This window comes from Pezoporus occidentalis, unplaced genomic scaffold, assembly GCF_034315485.1.
Source record: "Pezoporus occidentalis ecotype Australia unplaced genomic scaffold, CSIRO_AGI_Poc_V1 ctg160, whole genome shotgun sequence".
In the NCBI taxonomy this organism is placed as follows: Eukaryota; Metazoa; Chordata; class Aves; order Psittaciformes; family Psittacidae; genus Pezoporus; species Pezoporus occidentalis.
The window spans coordinates 2,095,796-2,111,437 of record NW_026913426.1 but is presented as its reverse complement, the minus strand read 5'-3'; the positions used below and the strand labels follow the sequence as shown (position 1 = coordinate 2,111,437).

The following is a 15,642-nucleotide window of genomic DNA, read 5'->3' as shown; positions in this document are numbered from 1 at the left end:
GCAGCAGGTTAAGTAGTATAAGTACAGCAAGCAAAATAATCTGTTCAGTTAGTATGAAATATAGGCAAGGGAAATAATAAATGGCTGAAATCTTTGAGCCATCTAATGGAATCATCAAAAGCTAAGAACAGTCAGCTTTCTGTACAAGATCAGGCTAACAGCTTACATGTGTTTTATCATAAAACCAGGATTTTGGTTTCTGTAGATGTTTAAGTCTACTTCACCTCCAGATGTAGGTGTCTCTCACACTTACACACATTCATTCAGCATTTTTAGTAATTAATTTCATGGTTTTGTTGTTCAGTAAATTCGTAATTCTTTTACTTTCTGAGCGTTGCTTTATGTCTTCTGGCTTTTGAACAGCTTAATAATGAATATAAGTTCATATGACAAAAAGGTTAGAAATCTGTTTGCTTAATATAAACAAACTAATTGTCTTTCATAGAACTAACTTGGGCAAGAAAACGTCCTTTAATGATCTTAATAATGTCTGAGTTGATGTATTAAGCATTATAAATATTGAAATGGCAATAGCAAAAGTTCTACTTTCCACCAAGCTGAAGGGAGAAAGCAAAGGAGAGAGGGGGGAGTATTGCCCCACAATGAGGAATTGCTATATAGCCTGGTTTCAGTAAACACACTTCAGGTTTTTGCCCTGAAAATAGTTGAGAATTCCCTCACAAGTGAGTTCTATAGATGGGCTCTATAGAGACCAAAAAAAACTTAATCAGGGATTTTGACTCAGAAGAATCATCCCTATTCAGCACAGCACTGAAAATGGGATCTTTCTGCTTACATTTAATTTTAACTAATTTAGACATCTCAGATTTGCAGCATGTTTTTTTCCCAGATAGTATCCCAGTGTTAGAGAGGTATTCAGTGGTTTTCGGAAGAGTTCCTTGGCAGGGAGCAGTAACCTCAGTCAGCTGTCCTGCAGCCTTCTCGCTACTGGTCCTTGGAGCAGCAGAACAAAAGAGGGAATCCCGTACACGATTAGCTTGTGATGTTCATGGTGTAGGAGAAGGAATGTTGTGCATAGCTCATTGTCATCACACTTGTAGTTCTCTGCTGCAGCAAAATATGCAGAGAATATGCAATATAATAATATATATGCCATTTGGGAGAGACTTTTTAGCAAGGTCCTTTGTGACAGGAGAAAGGGTGATGGTTTTAAACTAAAAGAGGGGAAATCCAGGCTGGATGGGAGGAAATGCAAATGTGCATACAGAAAAATCATTTTTTGGTTAGGTTCATATCCAGATTAATTCGAAAAGTATATAGTAAGTCCTATGAGATATAACTGTCAGGCCCAAGATGGATTTTAGCTTCTTTGGCAAAAAGGTGCTATTTGGTATGAGGTACAGTACCCCTAACCTGGTTTTGAAGGGTGGGAGAATCAGTCTGGTCACTGGCTTTTGGGAGGTTTCAAACTTCAAACACCATGTCTGAATAAAGCAAGTCAAATTTTCCCAGCAGATTGCCACAGTAGCCCCATTATCCCTTTAACAGCAATAAACCCCACCTTTTCTGTAGCTATTAATGATCATTGGCTATGACAGACACAGGAATCTGTGTTTTGAGTTTTGTCTATTGCCAGGTGCTCCTCAGGAGTGTTTCGGTTACATGAATTTAACCCACTGGACTCTCCAGAAAGGATAACTATTTGCTAGGCTGTTGTCTTTGCTTATCATCTACACTAGGTTTAGAGGTCTAAGGCTGGGTATGGTTATTCCATATTCTGATTTTGGAACATCTTTGTGGGGTGCTGTGGGATTCAGCATTTGCGTTTTTGTTTTTTTTTTTCCTATGGTAGAAAAAAAAAAGTATTTTGAAATGTCCCCATTCTACAATTTTTGGAAGCTCTTAATGCAGCCATTACAGGATCTGGTTTAGCTGAAACAGAGGCAACAATAAAATATGTTTTTCTCATTTATTTAATAATCTTAATTTAAGCATAACCTGTTCAGGCTGGGAGCTTCCAAACGGTCTCACAGATGTCCCATAGCTATGGATGCGGTTGCTGCTTTTGTTTCTATGATTGCAGACAGCTGTAGTGATAGCTTGAAGAAAGAAGAAACAATACATCACATGCAACATGCATTAAAGGACTGAGTGTAGGACTGTGATTCTTCCCTCTTCCCCCCCCTTCCCCCCACTTTTATTGATTTAACATAAAACTAACTGCTTTAAGATGGCTGCATTAGCGTCTTTTTGCTACTACTTCATGGCAAATTAATTACTATCACAGTTCTGTTTACTCTGGCAGTAATTATTTTTCCTACTCGTACTCTGTGCTGCTGATCAATTTTAAGGGATGCACCAAGCTGAAAGCACACAGAACTCGAATCATCTTTGACTATGGAGGCAAGAGCTTTATGTATCAGTCATTCCTATAGCTGCACAGGTAGCTAGGACAGAGTTAAGGTACCAAACATTTTACTTGTGATACAGCACTATTTGCTTTTAAATGCTGGTTTGCTCTGAGATCTTATCAATGAGCTTGGACTTCAGTAATTGCTGGTAATAAGCTTTTTCATATCTGATCATTCATGCAGTGTAAGGAAGAGGTTTTCTCATTTTGCCCAGAGGCTGAAGCAGCAGAGAAAGCAAAACCAATGTGAATCATCAAACAGTGACAGTGGACAATTACCAGCAACTTGTTCACGCTTTGCCTGGAATAGCCTAAGCTGGTAAGTCACATTTAACTCTTTAATGCATTGATACCTAATTATTAGTTTCAAGTGTAAAATTGTTTCATAAATTTATGTTTCTTAACATATTTAAGAAGAAACATATAGTGTTTCGTTGTTTCTTGGCTGTTGTATTTTCCTAAAGCTAATGCTTTTCCAGCTGGGCTGTGTCCTGCTAGTGCACCTGTCTGTACAGTTCAGCACATATGTGCCACATACCACAGACAGTGATCTAGAATTTAGGTATTTAATTTTTTATTTTTCTCTCTGCAATATGCTTTTAAAAGGGCGTTAATACTGGGTCAGTATCTGCCAATCAAAAAAGTAAAGCTTTCATAATGGTAACAAATCTATATTCATTTGTATTTGAATTTGGCTTTTAAAGCACCCTGTTGCTGGCCAATAAAGCAGTTTTAATGCTGAGTTACCTCTGAATTAAGTATTGCACAGCTCTGCTCTTCTTTTTTTGTCCTTGTCTTGATGATGTTTAGGTTTGTGTGGTAAATGCAAATTGTTCTCTCTGTCATGAGTTTATTACTAACTGCATGGTATTTGGACTTCAATGACTGTACTCTTGGAATTAAATGATTTTAAGAAATTGAAACTTCCTTTAAGAGCATTCCTATGACATTTATTGGTGTGTTTTTATCTGTAATTTGAGACTGATTCTTGACCCATGCTTTATTGGTGAAAGGAAGAAATTCTTGCAAGCAAAGGCAAGAGGAGAAATTTGTATGGGATGATCTGTAGCTCGATATACTAATAAAAACTATGGAAGTGTTACTCTAGCTGAGAATGAAATTATTATTGTTGCTAATTATTATTATCATTGGGTAAATTACTGAATTCCTTTAAAATTCCAGTAAGATGGGCCAGTGGAAGATGAGTATTCAGCTTTGGGGGTAATTGGCTATTTCTTAAGCTTATTTGTAATAAATACTGAAAACAAACAGAAGTGTTGAAGCTCTGCTAAACAGAGACAGATGTGAATGAAATCTTTTCACTATCCTAAAAAAGAATTTTATTTCATGTTTATCCTCCCAAACGGTTCCACAGATGCATCTGTAAAACAAAAGGCTGTCTTCTTCTAAGTTTGCCCAGTATTAAGACTCAACACTTACCAGCAACTTCCGTACAGTTCTAGCTGTTCTAACTTCCTAACCCACACTTACTCCAGCACATGGCTCCAGAACACTCTGGCATGTCTGGAACATTTGTGAGTTGGCATTGGTGATCATAATTTTAGTGTTTTGCTCTAGTCTGATGTTGACAAGCAGCTTCTCACGACAATGACTTTGATTTGCTCTGTTTCTTGGTTTCTACTAAGCCTTTCTATCTAGTCTGTTTTGCAGGGCGGAGAATAAACCACTTCCTTTGAAGAGACAGTGATTTCTGTTAGTCCTTGTAGGCACTGCTGAAGTGCATGTAATAATTAAAAGGCAGAAATAATTGCTTGTGTGTGCCTCACATTACCTTTATTCCATAAGCTCAGAGAGAAGCAGCCCAAAATCACTGTAGTATTGTCATTCCCTGAGTCCCAGAAAGCTCATTTCTTATCACATCCCCACTTGCATATTAGTTTCAAGGATACAGCTCACATAATTCCCTTCTGATTGCACACACTGTTGTTCTAATTTATCAAAGTCTTCTCATCACACATGTCAATTATGTTGACTCAATCTCTCTTCATTCAGAGGTTTGGTCTCTCTTCAATACCCCATGAGCTTGGAGAATATGTGAGACTATTTGTAATCAGATACTTTTGCGCTCAGGACCACAACATACAAATGAGAAAAGAAGGTGTAGGAAGCTTATGAGACCTGGGTGGTGTCTTTAATCTTAGGGGACAATTCATGTCACCAAGCAGCCTCAACAGCAGGGAGAGTGTTTAGTAAAGAAAGTTTTTATGATTATAGTTATTAGAGTCTGGTCTTGCAGTCTGATCTACTTAGGCACAGGCTGAGACCGTAAGAACAGAAAGTTACAGGATCTGTAGCATAGTACATAGTACAAAGAATCTAAAGATTATTTCCAGGAAAAGACAGTCTGAAAGGGTAGCCAGGTCTACTGTCACATCTGTGAGGTCTTCCAGAGAGATGTTCTGTCTTACAAATGTGTACACACTCTTATCAGGGGAAAAAGGAAATGTGAAGAAATTTGTCACCCTTTCACAGACATCCCTGGGGATATTTTCCTGTGCTTGCAGTTGGGTCAAATCTGATTCTTTGTTTTCCTTCAGAAAGGCAAAACTATTCCCAGAGAGTTAAGTACTAATTCAGTTTTTCCTAATAGGGAAAAATGGCTGTAATCATAGAGCATAGAAAGTGTTGTTTAATTATGGGATAATACGGAAATCCTATTAGGCTAGTCAGTCTTGGAGAGAGGAGGCAGTCCCTCTTGGAAGAGTTTGTAGTCTAAATGGGCAGGGCAAACAGAGAGCAGGATATAGTTACACAATACATAGACAAAGTCAATGCCTGCTCATTAAATGAGGGAAGAAACTACTCAGTATGAGACTCTAAGCAGCATATATTAGATTCACAGATTATTTTACCTGTAAAATAATGTAAGGGTTGGTTGTTTTTTTTTTTTTTTGCAATAACCTGAACACTAGTTGGCCACAGGTGGTTTAAACTAAAAATGCACATATGCCTCATTCTGCCTACAGCAGAGCCCAAGTAGGTTTTCTGCGTTTCAGCTGTTATTTGCTCCAACTTAATACCTTTGGAGTCTCAGTTACAGAGCAGGTTCCCTCCCTGCCAAACGCTCCTCAAAACTAACAAAAACATTCTCTGTAGCAATGGACTTTCATATGGATGATAACATGTCAGCATGTGATGCAGATTAAATGTATGTTCATGCATTATTTCTGTAGTAGCTTGTGATGGGTTCAGAGATGAACAAGTATTTTGAATTCAGCCATTCTTTCTGAGTGAGAAATACCGCTTGAGTCTCTGGAGAAGGAGAATCCAGCCACCCAACTGAAAAGACCACATGCTTTCAGAGCACAGTTTCCTAGCAGGTAGTAATGCTGGAAATAAAGCACATCTTGCCACAGTTGTCTGTGTCAAATATAAGTCACTTGACCAGTTATAAAATTCAGTACTGCATTGTGTTCCATAATCAGTTAGATTTTTTTTTTCCTCTCAATTGATTCAGTTTTAAGAAACCATCATACTGACAAAGTGCAGGTTATGTACATGTTACCCAAACTGTATTGTAACATTTACATTTGGGTGTAATTTTTTCTGACTCCTGCATGACCAGAACTCACACCATCAAAAGGCTGCTTCCTCAACTAAATGAAACCCCTTCTCCTTATACAAATTAGCAAACAGTTCTGGTGTGGTTTATTTTTCCATCCTTAATTCTCCCTCCCCATAGATATCCTGGCACTAAATAAAGAGCAATTTGCCACTGAACAAGCTCAAAACCATGCTTCTGAGTGTTCGTGTGTATGAAAAGTATGAAAGTGATTTTTGTCACAGAAGTCTTACAATGTGCGTTTCAATGATACAGCTCTGATCAATGATGTTAGTGCAGTAAAACCTTGCTAAACAGCTGTTGCTTTTCTTCTAGAAACCACTAGCTGAAAATGACACAGCAAATGCATAACTTAAGTCTCCTCCAGACTAAAAAGAACAGCATGCCTTCCTCCCCAAATGCTGCCAAGCGGCTATATCGGAACCTGTCAGAGAAGCTCAAGGGGAGTCATACATCCTTTGACGAAGCGTATTTCAGAGCTCGATCTGACCGGCTCAGCCTCCGTAAGACCTCAATGGTAATTACTTGATATTTATCAAATTGGCATTTTACTGTCCTATTCATCTCCTTACTCAGTTTGCTTTTAATCTGTGCAATTTTCATCATCTTACTTTGTTCCCTGACCAGAGCTGTATGCTCTTCATAGAATTACCATTTATGATCCTGTGTTAAAGTCTGACCTTCATGAAGGCCAAAGACAAGCTATGTAAGTGATAATCCTTTATTTTAGGACTAAGGTCTTGGCATTAATTTAACGAAATATGAATTAAATATATATATATATATATATATATATATATATACACAAGTGATTCAAGAAAGGAAGAAAAAGTACTTTGTGAAAACTTAAGATGTCATAGGTACCTCCAGGTATTACCAGCCTGGGGCCTCAGCTGATGTCCACAAGCCAGTGAATAGTCTCCAACTGAACTTAAAAGTCTTTAGATCCCATTCTATCCATTTTGCCTGTTGTTTTCACAGTTGTCCCTAGAAATAAATAACAAGGAATCCATCAGAGAAGAGGTGGAAACATTCCAGGTCAAGTTGCTAGCTGATGTATTTTCTAATCATTGGGTTTCTGTGCTACAAAGCAAAGCCAATGACTAAAATCATGTTTCCAGACAAGTGAACAACAGTTGTTCGGGTTTGTTTTCTTTCAGCTTTGGCCAGCGAAGAGTTTTCTTTCCATTCTCTCTTGCTGTGCAACACTTTCCATTCAGTAAATTGTTGTCTTGCTGCAGACATAGCAATGTCCCAAAATAGCTTTATTCTTGAACTCATGTTTATCAAAACAAGTCTTTGCAGAAACTACTTTAATGTTTTTTCCGACTCCAGTAGCACATAGTGGACTTTTTCAGTCAAACCTAGAGCAAATATCTTGAAAGGGGCACTTCATTTTAATTAAGCTACATAAGATCGCATTTCTAAACACTCCAGCACTGAATCACTTACTGGAACATGGTTATTACTTACTGCAAAGCAATACTGTAGTCCTTTTCAGTATACACATTTGTGCATCAGAGTAACACCTAAATAAATTAATCACATAGCACAGCTGTCTACCTAATGATTAGAGGTTGTAGAACTGAGTCAAGGGAAAAGCAATGTAAAAAATGCCCCTAAGCTTTAGCCGATCACTTGTAAATGGGATTCAATTTGTTTGAATTCAGTGGTTTTGTCCTTTCAAAGCAAAAGTTATCCAGTAAATGTAAATGAAGGCAAAAATCAGAAAGCTCTTGTTAACATTTGTGATAATACCAGTGGGGCTAAAATTGCGCACATGGGTCTAAAGAAACTATCTTAACACTCTTTGAGTTTCTTACTCCTTGGCTGCAATTCTAGAGAGTGCTTTACACTCAATATGATCAGCTTTTGGCAGAAAACTATATAATCTTCAAATACATTTCTGTTTCTCTGTGAAAGCAAATAGCTGGGGAAAAGTTGGTCAGGTGTGTCAAGTGTTTTTGTAGACTTGGAGAGCTGGGCTCGATGCAGACATCCAAACAGGGCAGTCTACTGGCATGGCTGAAAATGCGGTAGATATTTTGCTGTCTGACAAGGATGTTTCTTGACCGAAATAGCAATAGCGTGGTTAGATGCGCACTGCTATGTGGATGAGGGGATGCATACATGCCCAGTTAGAAAGGCCATATCACAGCTCCCATGTTTTTACGCTCTTTGAAGTGATGAGACGTGCCAGCATATTTCAGCCTATTGCTTGTGTCTGAATTGTTCATTTGGAAAACCTGATATTTGCAATTTGGTCTCATAATTGTTTGGATTGGATGAAGTAGCTTATAAAATTCATGCTCTGTTTCTTGTTTAAATCAGTGCAGCTTTTTCAATTAGTTTTCTAATGAAATGAAGAAATAGAAATTTGCTCTTATTTTTCCCCTTTTGGTGAAACATCCTCACCAACAGATTAGCTGGCAAGAGCATTTATGGGGAATTAACTTAAGCGTGTGCTTAGATTCTGTTCAGCAACTTTAAGGCTAAAATTTCACATATACCTCAGGTATTTCATTTGGCAAGCAAAAAAAAATATAAAGATGCATTTTGAAAGGCATCGAGGCAGGTCTGAATTTTGACAACTGAATCCAAATCAAATGTTTAACAGTAACTCTACAGTAATCATTCAGGTAGGTAAAATGTGTGTACATATGTGTGAAAATGGCCAGATGATTTTGTCAGCTGTATCGTTAGGTTAATTTCAGCTGTGATACTGAACCTCGCCATCATTTGTTTTACTATGTAACAGAGATGTTTTGTTTTCATATAGCGCAAGGAACTCCTGAAATGTAATACAGGATTTAATGAGTTTCACCCAAAATTGGAATTAAAGCCAAGTAATGGTATTGAGTGCCTAGGGTAGCACACTACAAATGCCAATTCATTTAACTTTTATGCTCAAATACCAAGTAAATTAAAAGAGAATGGCCATTCTGATCTCAGAAAAGGCAAAAACCCTGTATGTACCCAGTGCCACAGCACTGGAAATGTGAACCAAGGAATAGGTAATTTTCTGCCCTAAGTGAGGACCACAAGCCTGTTATTAAGCAGTATCATCAGCAGGACCTTTTTGTTCTGTTCTCAGACCATTAGCCCATGTTTCCTAAGATAAACTTCACTAAAAGAAAGGAAAACTAATGTAATCATTCAGTTTACTTCAACCAGTTCCCTTTGTAGTAAGCCTCTTCTGAATGTACTGTTAAATAAGTAGATTTTCCTAGCTGTGATCAGTTACAAGAGTAATACAATTTTGCTTGTTTCCTGATTGCATCAAAATGCAGATGCTTCTGAAGCTTAACTACCCTTTTTTTCCATAAACAACAGTATAGAAGAAGTTCCAAAATCAGTAGAAAATTAATTTCAAATGGGTGTAAACTGTGAGGAAATTAATGTTTCTTACAGTGTTAACGTATATTTTTGGAGAATTGGTGAATATGTTTTGCATTTCTAATAATTTATATGAAAACTCAGTCTATGAGATTAGTTCTGCATTCATAATAATGAAGTTTCAAAGAGCAAAGGAGCACAGCTGCTATTTTTTCCAGCTCTTTAGGTGGAACATCAGTGATCTATTTAAGTTAATTTTGAGTACAGCTGTTCAATGCATAGCATTGATTTGAGTGGCAGTTGATGATATTAATTAAAATATTTTGACATTTGAATTAAATTAATTAAAATTATTTAATTTCTAGCCAGAGCACTTCAAGAGTAGGGTTAAAACACAAGAATAAGAGTATGATCTCTGATCTCGGGATGATAAGGTGCTGTATAAACAAGGCAGCAGATGTGTGGAGCTACTGGAATGAAAAGAACTGCTGCATTGCAGTAAAAATATGTCTTTAAGTTTTACCTTATAATAAGAGAAATATGCGCTGGCCTCTATTCTAAGATTTTCTGGAGCTGTGCCCCCTTTAATGACAGTATATGTCCTTAAAGACATTCTTTTGCTTTGACAGGGGGGTGGATAAAGAAAGATAAATCTGGCTGCTTACCATTTAACTGTTCCTTTTTTCTGAGCCTTTTCTCTTACACCTAACACTGCAGTATGAGCTAAGCATTTGAGAATGGAATTAACTCTGAATCTTACAGTCTAGAGAAGAATCTCCAGACTGTAAGCAAGAATTTGACAGAGACCCATTTTGATGAAGCACTTGTTTAAGTAGTATCTTTTATTCTGTATGGAAAACTACAGCATAAATATTTCTCCAGCATGAGCTATCTTTTGTACTTAAGTGCCTAAAAGGTACATTCTCAAGTCAGCACTACTCTCCTAGATTTGCTTTATTGCTTTGTGATTCATCTCATCCTTACATAGTTATCTAACATATGTATTTTGTAGCGTGGTACCAATACTTTGTATGCAAAACAGTAGAGCAGAAGAATTTTGTCAGGCCCAAGAACTTCTGAAGCACAACTGAAACAAACCCTCTAGAACTGATCAAATTCCAAAGGGTAGCTGTGGACCCTAGCTTTCTGAACTGCTAGCAAACTATTAGTCTATGCTTTTTAGGAGGAGACAAAAGATCTTCCATCAGATCAGCGCTCTTCCAGAAAGTGCTGTTCCCCTGAGAGCAAAACTTGGACAGGGATATGCCAAATAAAACTACATCAATTTAAAAAAGAAAATGAAGCTTTGCTGTGGCTGAAATCCTTATTTCTAATCACAGCAGAAGGCTGTTTCAATTCTATATTTTCTGTTTCATCCATGTGGGTTTCAGGGCACAGGAATCCAGTTCACATCATGTATCTGGATAACTTCTCTCTATGTATGCATTTCTCCAGTATGCCCACTGGCACAATATATCCACACAGATCTCTGTTCCTTTATGTGACCACATGCTGAGCCCTCTTTGCTTAGCTGAGCCTCTTGCTTCTACTGATTCATTCTTAAGAGGAGAAAAATCGACTGGGTAATTATGGCAATGGGACAGTGGGAGAGAATGTAAAGAATCTTGGCACATAGCATGTCATTGCTGTAGGCTCCAGAAGGATGTTCTCAGAACAGAAACCTGCAGGCCATGCTACTCTCCTGCACCTTCTTCTCCCCTGCTCATTTAAGTGAGAGGTTTCTTGGTATTCTAGCATTGTTTTACCTCCTTGACATTGGTAAGGAAAAGTTTCAGTGGTTCTCCCTGCTTGAGAGTTGGTGCCATGTATGTTCAGGGGGTTGGCTCCTGTGTTCTCTGCTGTTCAGACACATCACTTTCTGGGCATGCCAATTTTTTCAGTTTCACTTCTTTAATGACTGTACATTTCAAAGCTGCTTCTACTTCCAACTAAATGCAGAACTGCAAGCACCTAGAAATGACTGAAGTGTTTGAATGAAGAGTACCTGTTACTGCTCACACTGGAGCTGTGAAGGGTTTTCTCCAGAACAGCTTGTTTGATCACCTGAGTTTGAAAACTCAGTAGTCCAAAACTCTGCAAAAATCAGTGTTTCATCCAGTTTCACACCGAAAACATAAAATACTGCTCATAGAGTTCAATTATAGGACAGATGTCTACATAAATATGGGTTTGTTTTGTGTAGGCTTGAATCTCATTTGAATATTTCCAGGGACATGCAGCAAGTTCAAGCACACAAGGTCCAGAAGCAGACAGAGCGCAGTTTTGCTGCAAACCTTTTCCACATTTCCAGCTGAACCTAAGCTGTGGCCAGAGGATCAGTATTTTACAGCAATCTCAAAAAGTACAAACTTTCTCATTTTATTTTTAAAACACTGACATTTGAAAAGTTTTATTGACTTTCTCATTTTATTTATACACAGAATTTCCAGTGCAATGAAGCTATGTTTGAGGCTGTAGAGCAGCAAGATCTGGATGCTGTTCAAATTCTTCTTTATCAATACACACTGGAAGAACTGGACCTGAACACACCAAACAGTGAGGGACTAACTCCTTTGGACATTGCCATTTTGACAAACAACGTCCCTATTGCTAGGACCCTTCTACACGTTGGGGCAAAGGAAAGCCCACACTGTAAGTAAAGACACAAATTTAATTGATTTACATAATTGCCTGTAGATTAGATTTGCTGCTCTTTTGGCAAATTAATTACTTCACACACAAAAATTGCCTGGTTTTTATCCTAAGGATGATTTTACCAGCAGTAGTGCCACAGTGCTGGAGGGCATCTGCAGCAATGTCTGCTTCTTGAATGCATGCTCAGTAGATGTTTTTTGTTCTCTATGTCAAATACACCAAGTGATGAATCAGGCTGAGCTTCTAATGTGATTAACAGTGGGACAGGAGAGTCAGTGTCAATGCTGAGGAAAAGATCTTTAAAAATATGGATGCAAGAACTGAGTGATTCAAATGCCATGGTCTGAAATACAGAGTTTGTCATCAAAATGAAAGGGTGATGGGTTGTCTAGACTTTGGTTTATTTTGATTATCCTTTTGATTTTAGCTCTGCTGCCTTCAGGTGACAGGTTGTGTTGAAATCCATCACTTCCATTACGCACAGACTCCTCAATCCGACTCTTCAAATGGCCTAAAATCTCACTTCAATGAGAATTTCAAAGTTCTACAGAACCAGTGAAAATCCAAATACAAAACAGACCTTCTCACTTTACCAGAATACCAATATCGCTTATAACTACATATTGTAATTCTAAAACTCCTTTGTATTCCTTCATGGGCATTTTAATGCCCAGTTTGTGGGTTGGAGGGTGACTTACCAACCCAATTAATCAACCCTATACCATGACACAAACTCTGACGCCTTACTTGTGTCTAAAAATACACCAATGTATGCGAATTTGTTTTAAACTGTCAATGCCTATATTTAGGACATTCCCAGCAAGGCTATAATGAGACTGTGTTTGAGGGGTTCGGCCACTGCAGACTCTGCCATTAATTTGAAGTTAGTTAAATTAACAACATTTAGTGCTGGCTTGTCAATCTCAGTGCTCCAGGAAATTGCACCTTGAGGCTACTAACATTGCCAGTTTTTTCACTGGAGAGTGTGTGTGCGTGTGCGTGTTGAGCTTTTTTGCCAGACCCTCAGTGTTGGTACACCTTTATTGCTTTTCTATGTCCACAGCACTTATATTATCATTTATTCTGGCCTCCTTTAACCTTCCCTGGAGATTTTTGCATAGTGTAGCTGCTCAGTGAAAAGAGTTTTTTAGTTTTATATTTATTTGTTTATTTTTCTGTCATGGTTCATGACTGAGGCTTTAAAAAAAAGTGTGACAGCATTTAGAGTACATGATTGACTGCTGAAGCAACATTCATTAACCATGACAAATCTAGAGGAAAACACAGTCTTGAGTGTTCTAAACAGCAGTAAAAAAGACTAAACTAATTTTTCATTGACCTCATCTGTAAATAAATGCAGTCTGATGGCGAGCAGGGGCAATCATAAATTAGTATTCATTTCCTGTAATTAATGCAAACATGCCTATGAACACAGAGAATATGAATATATAACCACCTCATTTCCATTTCAAAATATACCCACCAAATTTCCACTTATCTTGATTTTTAGTTTTTTCTGATTGAAATAATGGATGAAGCATTCTCACTGAAAAGCAACGATTGTTGGCTTTGTTGGCTTTCTGTTTGGCTTCAGGGTTTGCAGTTGTGCTCCTTGAGAGCAAAATGCAAAAAGTTATTGTCAGCACTCAAGAAGTTCACAGCACCTTTGTATGTGGCTTCATTCTCGTGGACCTGAGAGCACTCACTTTCTATTTGTCTTTCTGCTTTGCTTTCTGCACTTCAGCAACCCTGTTAGGATGAAATCCATTCTGTTTGTATGATCTCAAGGCAGCACCCAGCAGGAGAGTTTTCCTCTCTCCATGGTGGGCATTTGAGCAAGGCTTCTGCATGCTGAGTGGAATTTCAAAGTAAAATTCCGACTCATGCCAATTTTGGGACAGGACACAAGCATCTCTTAAATCTCATTGGAAGCTTATAGGACAGACGCACAAATCTGGGAGACTGCGAGGCAGGAGAATTCTCCATTCCAAGTGCACACAAAGCTTTCTATAGAGAAAAGTCTTGCTCTTCCACTGCGTTAGCTGTAGTGACCCAGGTGAAATCTCATTATGGCCCCTAATCTATCACTGTAGAAAAGAGGATCTGGAGGACAGATAACTTCCATCTGCATCGCCTGGACTTCTGCCTGGAACAGGAACAACAGCAGAGAAAGCAATAGAAAGTAAAACTATGGTCTTAATTTCCACATGGAGCTCAGACTGTGTAAATCTGAACAGGAACCCAACATCTCTTGAACACAAAGTAAGATCAGACAGTGCAGCATTTCAAATATTAATTTCTTTTGGGAGGAGGCGAAGTCCACTGTGTTACCTTTTCAGTTCCTCTTATTCATCATACTCATTGTTTGGCTTGGTTTGCTCATGTGAACCCAAATGAAAATAAGATTAAAATTTCCAGTGGCTGATCAGATGCATTTCCAAGACCTGACAATTGTGGATCAGAATCTTGATTAAACAGACAGAGCCAGGTCCTTAGTGAGAACTTGAATTGATGCCAGTTCTCAATTACCTGAAGTTCTGGCACATAAAATCTCCTTCTTCAGCCCTGTTGTGCTATCAGATATGTTGCATGCTTATCGTAGGCTTAGATCCAGGAAACCATATCACCTTTGGCCTCCCAGTAAATAGGCAGTTCTGAGGATACCAGAACATTCCAGTAAGCTGGGCCATATGTCTCTGATGTCCATATGAAGAATGATCAAACTTCAAGGATGGCTTCCAGCCAGCTTCTGAAAGCAAAGTCTTGGAGACAAACATTCTTCAAAAACAACCTTTTGGATGTCAGAAGTGTTGAGTAATTTGCTCTCCTCCTGTGGCTTTAACGATCCCATGGCACTTTTCCTATCAGTATGTGGGGTTATTCTTGGACTCTGATGAACTTCAATTGTGATACTGTTATGAGAGACAGAGGGCAAATAAAATGAGAGGTTTAGACTGGATAAAAGATGTGCCTTTTCACCTTAAGGACAGTAAAGAAGTGGAATAGGTTGCCTAGAGTCTGTAAAGCTTCAATCCTGGGAAGTTCTCAAGACCAGATAGGTATTGGCCTCAGTAACTTGGTCAGACCTCACAGCTGACTTCGTTTGGAACATGGAGGTTGGACTAAAGAATGTCCTTTCCAATCTCATCTGTCCCATAATCCTTATGATTCTGGTTTAGGAATGACACGTGCATATGCACAAACATCTTTGCTCCTGTGGTGTTTTGATGTCAAAAACCTTTCAGAGTCTTGGTCCTACGTATGGTACAGTTTTCAGAAATTGCTACTGCTCATGCAAGTGAGTGACCAGTGCATCCTTTGCAAGACTTATGCTGTCCTCTAAAATCCTTAGGGAAAAATAGAGCCTGGCTGTCCCAGGAGAGCAACTCCCCGTCATTGCTAAGAGCAGCTTGTGCTGTTTAGCTTTTGCTAGGACAATGCTTTCAGTAAATAGGGGCCTTTTAAATGAAGACTCTCTAAGAGCTCTTCTGCAAAAATACCAGACACCAGAGAAAAAAAAATAGCAGAAAAAAGTAATTTTCTGTGATTTCAGAATTACATCTCTTGTACACTATTTCCTTCTTACTGCACATCAGATCAGTGGCTGCATTTATTTTCAGGTAAATACCCTTACAAGCCCTATTTTCTAAACTGCAAATAATTTGAACAATTTCAGGCCAAGAACATTGTTGAGAAG

At 38.3% G+C, this 15,642-nt stretch overlaps 1 protein-coding gene across 14 annotated transcripts in view; it reads left to right on the top strand.

Annotated features, from left to right (window-relative positions):
• Window positions 1-15,642, top strand: part of ANKFN1 (ankyrin repeat and fibronectin type III domain containing 1) — a 128,161-nt gene that overhangs the window by 56,973 nt on the left and 55,546 nt on the right. For 13 of the 14 annotated variants that reach the window (XR_009963609.1, XR_009963608.1, XR_009963607.1 and 10 more), the window contains 3 exons: window positions 2,556-2,690; window positions 6,270-6,471; window positions 11,732-11,942. Coding sequence is in view for 1 of the 14 variants with exons in the window: in XM_062612707.1 (XP_062468691.1) it covers window positions 6,286-6,471; window positions 11,732-11,942 (397 nt within the window). In the remaining 13 variants the exon portion in view is untranslated. Of the gene's footprint in view, window positions 1-2,555; window positions 2,691-6,269; window positions 6,472-11,731; window positions 11,943-15,642 lie in introns of those variants that run through there. The other variant, XR_009963615.1, reaches the window with a different exon arrangement.